The 12,609-nt window shown below is 46.6% G+C and overlaps 1 protein-coding gene across 3 annotated transcripts in view; it reads left to right on the top strand.

The window, feature by feature from the left end:
* The window catches only part of SNX25 (sorting nexin 25), a 1,510,914-nt gene that overhangs the window by 1,281,371 nt on the left and 216,934 nt on the right, over positions 1 to 12,609 (top strand). For all 3 annotated transcript variants that reach the window (XM_086962502.1, XM_086962503.1, XM_086962504.1), the window contains one exon: positions 6,694 to 6,807. In XM_086962502.1, coding sequence (XP_086818628.1) covers positions 6,694 to 6,807 — 114 coding nt within the window. The remainder of the gene's footprint in view (positions 1 to 6,693; positions 6,808 to 12,609) is intronic.

Here is a 12,609-nt window from a genome sequence, read left to right on the forward strand (position 1 = left end):
CAAGAATTGGGAAAGAAGGCAGACAGATGGGTCAGAACAAGAGTTAAACAGAACCAGGGCCAGAATCAAGGTGGTCAGAAGAAAGCAGACCAGAAGGGTAAAGATTCTAAGGGGGAACAAAATGACCAGAAGTCTTCGACAGGTCCCCAACAACCCAAAGAGGGTGGGGGTCAGGCTCCCCAAAAGAAGAAAGAAGGCCAATCTAAAAGGTGGTGCCAATACTGCAAAAGTAAAACTCACTGGTTTAGTGAGTGCACCAAGAAAGGAGGAGGGCAGACTCCTGCCACTGCAGCCCCTAAGGCACCTGTGCCCCCTAGTACAGTCAGCAGTGGTAGTGCACCTCCCAAGGGTTTAGTAGGGTTAACCCTGGGTTCTGAGGGGTGTGACAACTTAGTTGGTACACTCACTCAGGCTGTCCTTGTTTGTACAGGGGATGTGGATATGTCCCCTGATATAAGTCCCAATACTTTGGGCAAATACAGACAGACACCTTTCATTAATGGAAAAATGGCTCAGGCCTATAGGGACACTTGTGCCAGTGTCACCATGGTGACACCTAACTTTGTGGACCCTGGACAGATCATGCCAGGTACAGAATTCCTGGTGACCAATGCAAGCAATGTCACTACCAATCACAGTATGGCAATTGTAGCTTTCTCCTGGGGAGGGGTAACTGGCCAAAAGAAGGTTGTAGTTAGTTCAGACCTCCCAGTGGATTGTTTGTTGGGCAATGATTTGGAGTCATCACAATGGTCAGAAGTAGAGCAGAGGACTCACATGGAAATGTTAGGCTTGCCAGCACATGTGTTTGCTGTGACCAGGTCACAGGTCAGGAAATGCCCCACTGAACAGGTGCTGGATCCTGGAACAATGGATCAGACACCTTCCAAGAAAAAGAGCAGTAGGGTTAAGGCTGTGCCTTCCCCCTTGCCCCAGGTTGTGGATCAAGTCTCAGAGGAGGCTGACCTACAGGAATTGAGGGAAACTGAGCCTAGAGAGTTTGAACTTGATCAAGTTGAATTCTTGGGTTCAGGGGGACCCTCAAGGGAAGACCTGGGGAAGGACCAGTTAGACTGCCCTTCTCTTGAACCCCTCAGACAGCAGGCTGCTGCTGAGGCTGCTGGGAACGCCACAGGTACCCACAAGGTATACTGGGAAGATGGACTCCTGTACACTGAGTCAAGAGACCCCAAGCCTGGCATGACCAGGAGGCTGGTTGTACCCTTGTCTCAGAGAGGTTTCCTCCTTACCTTGGCCCATGAGATTCCCTTAGCAGGTCACTTAGGCCAGACAAAGACTTGGGACAGGCTTGTCTCACACTTTCACTGGCCTCACATGAATGAGGATACCAAGGAGTTTTGTCGCTCCTGTGTCACTTGCCAAGCCAGTGGTAAGTCAGGTGGCACAACAAAGGCCCCCCTTATACCAATGCCTGTGGTGGGGGTGCCCTTTGAAAGAGTGGGGATTGACATTGTTGGTCCAATGGAACCCCACACAGCATCAGGGCACAAGTTTATACTGGTGGTAGTGGATAATGCCACCAGGTATCCTGAAGCTATTCCACTTAGGACCACCACAGCACCTGTGGTGGCAAGGGCCCTAGTTGGAGTGTTCTCCAGAGTGGGCTTCCCTAAGGAGGTTGTCTCTGACAGAGGTGCAAACTTCATGTCAAGCTACTTAACTGCTATGTGGAAGGAATGTGGTGTCAACTACAAGTTCACCACACCCTATCATCCACAATGCAATGGGCTTGTTGAAAGGTTCAACAGGACCCTAAAAGGGATGATTCATGGACTACCTGAAAAGCTCAGGCGTAGATGGGATGTCCTGATTCCCTGCCTTCTGTTTGCTTACAGAGAGGTCCCACAAAAGGGGGTTGGCTACAGCCCTTTTGAACTTTTTTATGGGCATCCTGTGAGAGGCCCCCTGTGTTTGGTGAAGGACGGATGGGAGAGACCTCTCAAAAAGCCTGCAACCAACATAGTGGACTATGTACTTGGTCTCCGCTCCAGGATGGCTGAGTATATGGAGAAGGCATCTGAAAACCTTAAGGCCAGTCAAGAACTTCAAAAAGCTTGGCATGACCAAAAGGCTGTCCTGACTGTTTACCAGCCTGGACAGAAGGTGTGGGTGTTGGAGCCAGTGGCCCCAGCAGCACTCAAAGACAAATGGTCTGGGCCCCACACAATTCTTGAGCAAAAGGGAGAGGTCACCTACCTGGTGGACCTTGGAACTCCCAGGAGCCCCCACAGGGTACTCCATGTCAACAGGCTCAAAGCATATGTCGACAGGAAGGACATGAGCTTGCTCATGGCCATAGATGAGGGACAGGAGGAAGAGAGTGACCCTCTCCCAGACCTGCTCACTCAGAATCCTGATGATGGGTCAGTAGATGGTGTTGTCTTTTGTGGCAGCCTCTCTGAACATCAACAGAAAGACTGTAAACAGGTTCTTCAGTCTTTCAGATATATGTTCTCTCTGACACCCAGTCAGACCAATTGGTGCACCCATGAGGTTGACACTGGTGACAGCCTGCCAGTCAAGAGTAAAATCTACAGGCAGCCTGATCATGTTAGAGACTGCATAAAAACTGAAGTGCAGAAAATGTTGGAGTTGGGAGTCATTGAACCCTCAGATAGCCCTTGGGCTAGTCCAGTAGTTCTAGTGCCAAAACCTCACACCCAGGTTGGTAAGAGAGAGATGATGTTCTGCGTAGACTACAGGGGTCTCAATGCAGTCACTAAGACTGATGCCCACCCAATACCTAGGGCAGATGAACTTATAGATAGATTGGCTTCTGCCAACTACTTAAGTACATTTGACCTGACAGCTGGGTATTGGCAGATCAGGTTAGCTGAGGATGCCAAGCCCAAGGCAGCATTTTCAACCCCTGGCGGGCATTATCAATTTGTGGTAATGCCCTTTGGTCTGAAGAATGCACCTGCCACCTTCCAAAGGTTGGTGAATCAAGTCCTCACTGGGCTGGATGACTTCTGTGCAGCATATCTAGATGATATTGCTGTCTTTAGCTCCACCTGGGAGGATCACCTGGTCCACCTGAGGAAAGTGTTAGAGGCTCTGCAAGCAGCAGGCCTCACTATCAAGGCCACCAAGTGCCAGATAGGGCAGACACAGGTTGTATACCTGGGCCACCTTGTAGGTGGAGGCCAGGTTCAGCCACTGGAGAGCAAAATACAGTCAATCAGGGACTGGGCTCCTCCAACCACCCAGACTCAGGTTTGAGCTTTCTTGGGCCTGACTGGTTACTACAGGAAGTTTGTCAGGAACTATGGATCAATTGTGACTCCATTAAATGAACTGACAAGTAAGAAAATGCCAAAAAAGGTTCAGTGGACAGCAGGCTGTCAAAAAGCATTCGATGACCTAAAGCAGGCCATGTGCACAGCACCTATCCTTAAGAGTCCAGACTACTCCAAACCATTCATTGTCCAAACAGATGCTTCTGAGTTGGGTGTGGGAGCTGTTCTATCTCAACTGAATTTTGATGGTCAAGACCAGCCCATTGCTTTTATAAGCAGAAGGCTGGCCCCCAGAGAGAAGAATTGGTCAGCTATTGAGAGGGAGGCCTTTGCTGTGGTTTGGGCCCTGAAGAAGCTGAGGCCATACTTGTTTGGCACTCACTTCAAGATTCAGACCGACCATAAGCCCCTCTTGTGGCTAAATCAGATGAAGGGTGAAAACCCCAAACTGCTTAGGTGGTCCATTTCCTACAGGGGATGGACTTTACAGTGGAACATAGACCTGGTACTGATCATGGCAATGCCGATGGGCTCTCCAGATACTTCCACTTAGAACAAGAAGACTCACCTGGTCAAGGTTAGCTTATTGTCCCAAAGTTTGGGGGGGGGGGGGGTCATGTAGGAGAGTAGGGTCTGCAATCCTATGATCACCCGGATTTTTTGCTTTTGTTTCACTGGTTTACGACTTTCTCTGGCTGTGGGCCTGCCAATCAGACCCACAGCCTGGCTGTTCTCTCTCTAAATTACAACATGTACCCTAGGTGCATTTACCAATTGGTCCTGGGCCACCTTATCAGACCCTGTAACTCAGGGCATAGGTGTACCCAGGGCCTACCAGGGGCTGAAGCATGTATTATGCCACCCCTGGCTGGCCTCCTAAATTTGACACAACTGGCTGCATGACAGCTGGGGCAAAGTCGTGTAATCACCCTTTGCTGTAGATATAGTATACCTATATCTAACCCTAAAATGGACACACAGATTCCTATCAGTCACTCCTATGGCAGGCCTTAACAATCCTGAAGGCAGAGTGCTTGGAATCGTGTGAGATGGTGCTCTGGCATGAGCTGAGCCTGTCTGCAGCTTGCGGAACCAAGTCCTAATAGCTGTTCCATGATATCGCATACCATATACTCTTAAGTGCATTATAATCCTCGCGGTTAAATGCTAACTTTGGTATTGCTTTATCAAAACATGTCGAGTAAGGTGTCATACGAATTGGAATACTAACCCCTCGCCAATTCTGGCGACGGGGTTAGCATTCCACCCTTCTAGAGGGACACGACATGTATGTAACTGTGAACCCCAGTTAAAGTTAAACGAAGCCTCAGCTCCACAAAATGGATGCTGCCACCACAGACACGAGTCTGACCCCTGCAGCTGGGAGTCCTTCCAGCGAGGGGAGCCTGGACAAAGGGTTTCCTGTCAGGGGCGGTGCTAGCACCGTCCCAGACATGGTTTTGTGTATCCTGGGTAGGCAGGGCTTTACAGGAAGGTGACTGCTGAGTGGCACCCCGGTGCTCACTACGCATAGGCCGGTCAGAACTAGTTCCAGGGGCACACCAGCCCCTGGCCTGGGGAAAGTCCGGCATGGCAGATGGGTGTAACCACCCCCCTCCTAGTCCCACCCATAGGCAGGACCTAGTCACCGGGTCAGCCCCCTTTTTTAGACCCCCTGTTCAAATTAGATCATCTTTGGAATCAAGACCCGACTTTCTGCGAAAGACATCAAGATTTCCTTCTTCAAGATTCTCCCTTGTGGCTAAGGAGTAGTCACCCTGCATCAAGCGGGCACCATCCTAAGAACACTGCGGTCTGCTGCAAGTCCTTCTTCACGAATCCGACGACCCAGCTCGACGAGACCCGGCTTCCCTGGCACCTCTGACCTCTACTCACCTCTACAGCAAAGCTGAGAACTGTGAGTGCGACGAGACCTCGAGGGACCGACGATCGCCAAGACTGCACGACTTCTTTGCAACAAGCCCACCGTGTGCTCCACTGGTGAGTGCTTTGGGGTCCGAGAAGCCCCAACCCTGAGCAGCTCCAGCACCGAAGATCAGCCCTCCAGCATCTCCACGATCTGCGTGGGGCCCTTCTGCTTTTGCGTGCTCACCGCGCTGTGTGGCTACTAGCCGGCTGGCTTGTGGCCTTCTACACAACGCCCGACGACATCACTGCTGCTGGTCTGGTTGCTCCAGACTGGCCCTTGCTTCCTTCTTCAAGAGAGGCACCCCGGACCCTCCTGGTCCACTCCAGACGCCATTTTGAGTCCACCGCATGGGCTTGAATTTGCCAAGGCTTTGTTGCCCAATCCTGGGTCCAGCGACGCCGACAGCTTCAATCTTCGTGGGACAGCTCGCTCCTCCATCCTGGTCGCCGACAACGCCTCCTGGTCCGTGAGATCTGCGAGCACAGCGTCACCCACTCACCTAGTCGAGGTGACTACCATCCGGTGCCCTCCTGGTGCCACCTGACTACTGGCTAGTAGTCTCGAACTTGGTCCCCTCTGCTTTCAGGTGTCATCTTCCATCGATCCAGGCTTGGATCCATCGAACTTTCTTCACTGGTCGCCTGCCAGCAACTTCTTTCTTCCAGGCTCCTGGTCCGTCTACGAGGATTCCCGACGTCTTTTGAGACCTATGCAGCTGCAGCCCCTGGGCTAGGTAACTTCGGCATTTCGGTGCCCCAGCATAGCCTCACTATCCAAGGGTCAGAATCCACTTTCGTTTTCCTCCCACCAGGTCGGGTTCGCCCGAGAACACTAACTTTGCAATTTCTAGTTACCATAGACTTTGTCCTGCATCACGCGTGAGAGTGCACACTCTGCACCCGAGTCCCCTGGGTCTCCTAGAAGTAATCTGAAGATTCTATAGTCAAGATCTAGCGATTCCAAAGCCTATTAGTACTGTACTTACCTGCTAGTAATTTCGCATTCCACTTTCAGAGTATATGGTTTTCCGTGCCCCTCGGGCATTTGTGTATACTGTGCTAACTTAAGTATTTTCGTAAGAGTTTTGTTTTGTGCTTAGTACCCTGTCCTCATAAAGAGTACAGGGCTGTTGTGATTCTTAATAAATATCTTGTTTATTTTCATAACACTTGTGTGGTGTCCTTTCACTTGGTATTCAAGGGGTATATGTGTGGTATAACAGCTGGCTTAACACGCCCTCTCGAGTCTTTAGCCTTAGACTGCTCGTATCCACGCTACTAGGATAGCTGGTCTATAAGGTTGACTTACAACCAATCATCAATAAGGGTTGCTGGACTGATACATAGTGTTCACTAGAATAGTGAGCACTGCATATCAGGCCACCTTCTCACAACCAGGATGAGGCAAGTAGTTGCTTGGATAATCCTTGACATATTATTGTAGTGTAAATATTGCCAGGCATGTGGTACATGTAATCTTTTCTTTTCTTTTTCTCCCACACAGTGCTTTTCATCCTTAAAGAAAATTCAGTTGCCTTCTCTCAGTAAACTGCCCTTTAAATCTATAGATCACAAATTCATGGAGAAGTCGAAGAATCAGTTAAATACCTTTTTACAGGTAATTTAAAACCTTATTACCGTGTTTGATAAAGGTATACATATATAGTAGTTGCCATTATTCTATATTTTTGACTAATTGTGTGTGCTAAAGGATGTTCATCTATTGCAATATCATGTAGTGAAGGGACCTGTTCTGCTTGCATTCATTTGGAAGACTTTCATATGCTCTGATTAGCAGAGGTGCTAAGAAGGGTCTGAATCCATCGGATAGTCTTTAAAATGTTTGCTACCCTCTTGAATTTATTTTGTTTGCAAACCTGAGGCACAGGGACATCATTTCATGGCTGCCTTTATAGGGAGGGGCTATTAATCATGACACCAAAAGAGTGCCATCAGGACAGTCTTTTGTGTGCAATACTGATGGTTTTAGCTGTCTCTGGAAACAAAAGTAAAACCTGCTCAAATCACATTACACAGATTTGCATTGATGCCTTCAATCAATTTCCCATTAACATAAATGATAGATCTCAAACTTTCAATTCGCCACCTATTAAAGAAAATATAATGCTTATGATCAGCAGGAATATGAGAATCTTTATAATGAGCAATGTGCATGATTAAGGTCTTAACAGAAGGAATGGCAGTGAGGGGTTTCACCACTTGTTCATTTGATTGTCTTCTTAAGCAACATAAAAAGGCTGAGGAGTTTAATGTCTATTTGAACAGCATTGTGAGCTAACATGAGTCTTTATTTTAGCTGAGATGAGAGTGCTTATACTATAGACTACATTTACAATACTAAATGTATCCGCAGTTTTAGTATTTTTATCATCACTTTCTTGGTCTCTGACTGTGAATTCAGGCCAGATCCATATATATGCTGAATCCGCTTTCACATTTCTCAGGATGCACCAAACATTTTAGATCTTTCTCCTCTCGCCAACTACTAACCACATAGCTACCGTAACGATCATTACTTCAAGAAGTGCAAGATGTGCTTAAAGATGCAGTACAGTCACCTCGGAGGCCGGTAGTTCGTCTTAGTATGATGCAGGGAAGTTGTTCAACCTGGGGTCCACCATCCCTAGAGGTGATACATAGCGCTCATCCTCTTCTTCAGCCTTTCACGTGACAAGGTCTGACCAACCCCTTCAGGGCCCTCAGGTGGTTCTTCAAGTTGCCAACGTTCATACTCCTAGTGGATGTTGAGGTGCTAGAAATTGAGAGATTCTACCTTGGCATTGAGATGGTCAACGTCAAGCTACTCATCACTAAGGATGTCTGGAACCTCTCCTCAGTTTCTTGTGTTTATTTGCCGTTGGAGTCTCTGTCGATGTCAAAGGCATCCGAGTCTACATTAGGTTTCACTGACAGCAACTCCTCCCGTCTCACACAGCTTTGACATCCATGGTACTTTGTTTCACCAATTTGTCACTCTTACACAGACAGGACAAGTAGACAAGGAAATGATCCCAGCAACGCCAACATTCTCCAGATTATGAGCCTTGGAGAACAAAATAGGAGGATGATCGCCAGTCTTCTGGTTCTAGTGAGAGGGAATCTTTCTCACCACATAGTCCATAGTCCTGTTCTTTAGACATAATTGACCCTGTCTGCCAAATTCGCAGTATCGCCTCCTCATCAAGTAGACTGTGGTATTGCCTTTCATGAGGGCAGCGAGGAAGTTTAACATGGAGGCATCTGCCCAACATCTCTGTGACTTAGCTTCCTAACCTCTGGCTTGACTCATGATAACCTTGATGCTAGGTCCCTTTGAACCAACAATGTACAACTTCTTTTCTTTAGTCTCCATCAAACCTGTGGCTAGGCGACAGGAAAAGAAATATAATGGGTCCTGCTTCTCTTTCTTCTTTGGAAAGCAAAGTGGATTGATCCAGTAGAGCGGGAAGACTGCTCCACCTCAGCATTTGCCTTGAGTGTTGCTAGTTCTATTGCCTTATTGGCCAATTACAATAGAGAGCTACGTGACTCACAGCAGTACCTTCCCAGGGAAGATAGAGAAAAATCTTCAAAGATCATAAAGGAGGGAAGGCTGGTTTCTACTCAAACCATCAGCAGTGCAAAAGGTTTGGCTTATCTAGCTGCTCATGTCACCTCCCATGGACTTACCATGAGACATTCTTCGTGGTTTTGGCTAACGTCTGACGTCTGCTAGCAAAATCTTCTGGGCTTGACTTTTTCAGGGTCCTTTTCCACATACAGACAAGGTATTTAATGTATGAAGACATAAGCAAAAACACCTAAATCTGTGGGTATTGAAAAAAAGGAAAGATTGTTTCACAGTACAAGGGTATGACAGGTGTCAGACTCTTTTTTTCTTCTTTTTTGTAAGGCAACATCAAGCGCAGTGTAGAGAACAATCCAGCAGAAGCTGCTTTTTCATAAGCAAAAAACTTGAAAGAGCACAGGGTTGCCGCATTCTTCATGGCTGCATGGAAGGCTTTCCTTTCTTTGCCAACACCGAACAGCAACCCTCTGGGTGGAAACATTTCCAGCCATTTCCCTGGCTGGCAGAGCACTCCAAAGACATTGTGAAGTCTGGTTTCAAAATCAAGTTCCACCCCCCTTGAAAAAAATTATCTGCTAAATGATGTCTCTATATACACAAACAAATCATCTACTTATCCATCCTGAGCTGGTAAAAACGTATATTCATGTGCTCATCATGTCATCGTTGACTTTGGAAAATCTCTTCTGGTTGAAGTTCTTCACACACACTAGGTCTCAGCTTCATCATGTGGGTGTTCTGACACCGGCAACAGATGATGTTCGGCGGGCTAATCCAGAGTTCTTAGTGATTTAAAATGGTATTAAGTATTAACAATGTGCTTTCTTTTATTTGGTCTTTTCGAAAACAAGGGGGACCCTATAATTGGCTGTGGACCAAGGGTTTTAGACAATTGCAAAAGGACAGTGGTCCAAAGCAGTTCAGAGATAAAAAAAAACATTGATAATAAGACAAGCCTTGATGAGCTGCTTATGTATTTGTCCAAGTCCAAAGTCCAGCCGGACAAGGAATTTATTTTAACAATGAAGAAATATTTATAGAACACATTACAAAAAATATAAAGAGCACAATCCTGTGCCTTACCGCAGGACAGAAAAATGAAAGAGATGAAAATAAGTTTGAGAGAGGAAAGGTTTACAGGCAAGGGAAAAGAAGAGCAAACTGAACACTTTCAGATCGATAGTGCAAGTGTTTTACCAGAGTAGTATATACAGCAAATGATACACATTGGTTTATACTGTATAACTACTGTAAAAGGTCGACGTTTCGATCCCGCTCTCTAAAATACATTGGGATCATCATCAGGACTTTATACAATTATATTGCCTGTTGGGAACAATCATACGCCTCTTGGAAAGAAGACTGTGCGCATAGCGGAACTTGGGTAGCCAGTGATTCCGATTCCGTGGGTGGGCTCTGTAAGTTCTACAGAGTATCAGCGCACAAGGTTGATAATAAGATTAAGTCGGCAGAAAGTATTCGTTGCCGAGTAAGGGCTTTCCGCGTTTGAGAAACGCCGGCAAGGTGGTCATCTTCCAAGGTGGTGGACTGTAAGTCGGGAGTTTTGCCGGGTGGCAAGTTATTGAGTCAGTAGGCGGTCCCGGGTCGATGCGTGGATCCGCTTCGAACAGGAGCGATGTCCTCGTGGGTACGGCTGTCAGGTGCAGTCAGTCCGTACGTAATGTGATCTATAAATATTTCTTCATTGTTAAAATAAATTCCTTGTCCGGCTGGACTTGGACAAATACATAAGCAGCTCATCAAGGCTTGTCTTATTATCAATGTTTTTTTATCTCTGAACTGCTTTGGACCACTGTCCTTTTGCAATTCTTTTATTTGGTCTGCATGAGACTATGAAGATGGTGTAACAAAAGATTTTCAACCTCTTATCAAAAGTCAGGTGGTAAAAAACGTGGGCTTTAAATTTGATAGCCAACTGCTATTCCTTACCCAAGTAAACTTGGTAGTGGGCACCTGTTTTGCCCACTTGCAACTTCTTCAAACATTTTTCTTCTTACTGTCCTTGACGGCCAGACAGCAAGTGATTCTAGCTCCGATCATATCACGGCTTGACTATGAGAACAGCCTTTACCTAGGCATGCCCAAGTACCTGATGGATAGGCTTCAGCTGGTCCAGAATGCAGCGGGCTGAACTATTTTCGAGCTCCCCCAGGATGCTCACCAATCCAGACTTTTTAAGAGTCTTCACTGGCTACCAGTGAGGAAAAGGATTATCTGCAAGACTCTGCTTGTGACTCTGATAGCCTTATACGGAATGGGCCCTGGCTATCTCAAATACAGGATTTTGTTATATGTTCCAGAGAGCAATCTCCGCTCCACAAAGCTTTTCCTAGCCAGTACCCCATGTATCAAAAAGGCGATGTCAGAGGGAAAGGCCCTCTCCTTCCTGGGCCCGTCCCTTTAGAACAAACTGCCTCTGACCCTTAGAAGCATCAAGTCAACGCCCATGTTAAGGAAGAAGCTGAAAACTTGGCTCTTCTCCAGCCCGTAGCTCCTTCCTGCCCCCGCTGTTACTTTTCGATATCCAGCGCCAGGACACTCATTGAAGTAGCAGCACTGATCTATAAATACCCCTACATAGAACAGAGAACAACACCATCCTCATTTTTCACCTATGTTCAACATGTTTTTGCTGCCCTGTATTGTGCTAAAATATCACAGGGCTTTTGTCAAAACCCAAAGGACCTTTTTTATTCGGCGTGACAGGGATGACAGGTTTCATACTTTAACTATTGTTTGCAACATTTAATACAGAGTTGGATTTAGCCAGATAGAAGGGTCTGTTAGGGTCCTGACCAGATCATGCCACTTTGTGTGAGTGATTGCTTCTCGGCTCCGAAAAGCCCCAAGTAAGGTTAAGCAATTTCCCCAGTACTTGTTTTACCCGAATTTGTAGTTAGAAACAGAAAGTAGTAGACTATAAAATTGGTTGTTGATAGGTCCCCCAGCATAGTTGAGAACTGGAGAGACGTTTGTGACTTTAACATGTTGAACATAGAAATGTTTTTATCATATATTTATCCAGTATTATGGGTGTCTTTCATAGATTCACATGCCTGAATCATTGCCCGTCGTCGAGACGGGAGTCTCCGGTACATAGAAAAGTAATGTCCTATAGACATACATAGAGAAAAGTAGGCCTAAGGGCCTTGCCTTAGTAGCCTATCTATGTCCTTTTGTAAAAACGACCAAACTCCAGAAGGTAGCCAATCAGCTACCACCTCCCTCTAGAACCTTCCTGTCAGGAGCCTCAGTCTCTCAGATTTTCTACCGCACGTTGTGCTAGGGAGTCTCCACCTGAGTTCTCCTCAGGTTTCCTAGTTTTATCTCTTTTCTTCTCAGAAATTGGATATTTCCTTCATTTATACACCATGGCTGAACAACAGAAGAAGGGTCTCTTCAGAGCTTGCTCTTCTTGTGGTAAGAAGAGGCTCCACGTCGACGATAAGCATGAAACCTGCTTATACTGTCTTTATCCGGACCATTCTCCTAAAGAGTGTAGAATTTGTAGAACATTCTCTACAAAAACACTAAAGGACAGAGAATGTCGGCTGCTCCTCTGGTTGAACAGGCTGAAAACCAGAGAGGACCTGGAATCTTCTGAGGACGGTGAGATGGCTTCAGTTTCTTCTAAATTATCCTTGAAGAGGCCAAGGGTTACTTCCCCTAACCCTACTGATGTTCCTACTAACAAGACTATTAAAAAGTCTTCTGAGGCAAGATCTACAACGTCTGACAAGGAGGTTCCTGCTTTCAGGAAGCCTTTGCCGTCGTCGACGACGATTTCGTCGACGATTACCTCAGCGCTGA

This window comes from Lissotriton vulgaris, chromosome 3_1, assembly GCF_964263255.1.
Source record: "Lissotriton vulgaris chromosome 3_1, aLisVul1.2, whole genome shotgun sequence".
NCBI lineage: Eukaryota > Metazoa > Chordata > Amphibia > Caudata > Salamandridae > Lissotriton > Lissotriton vulgaris.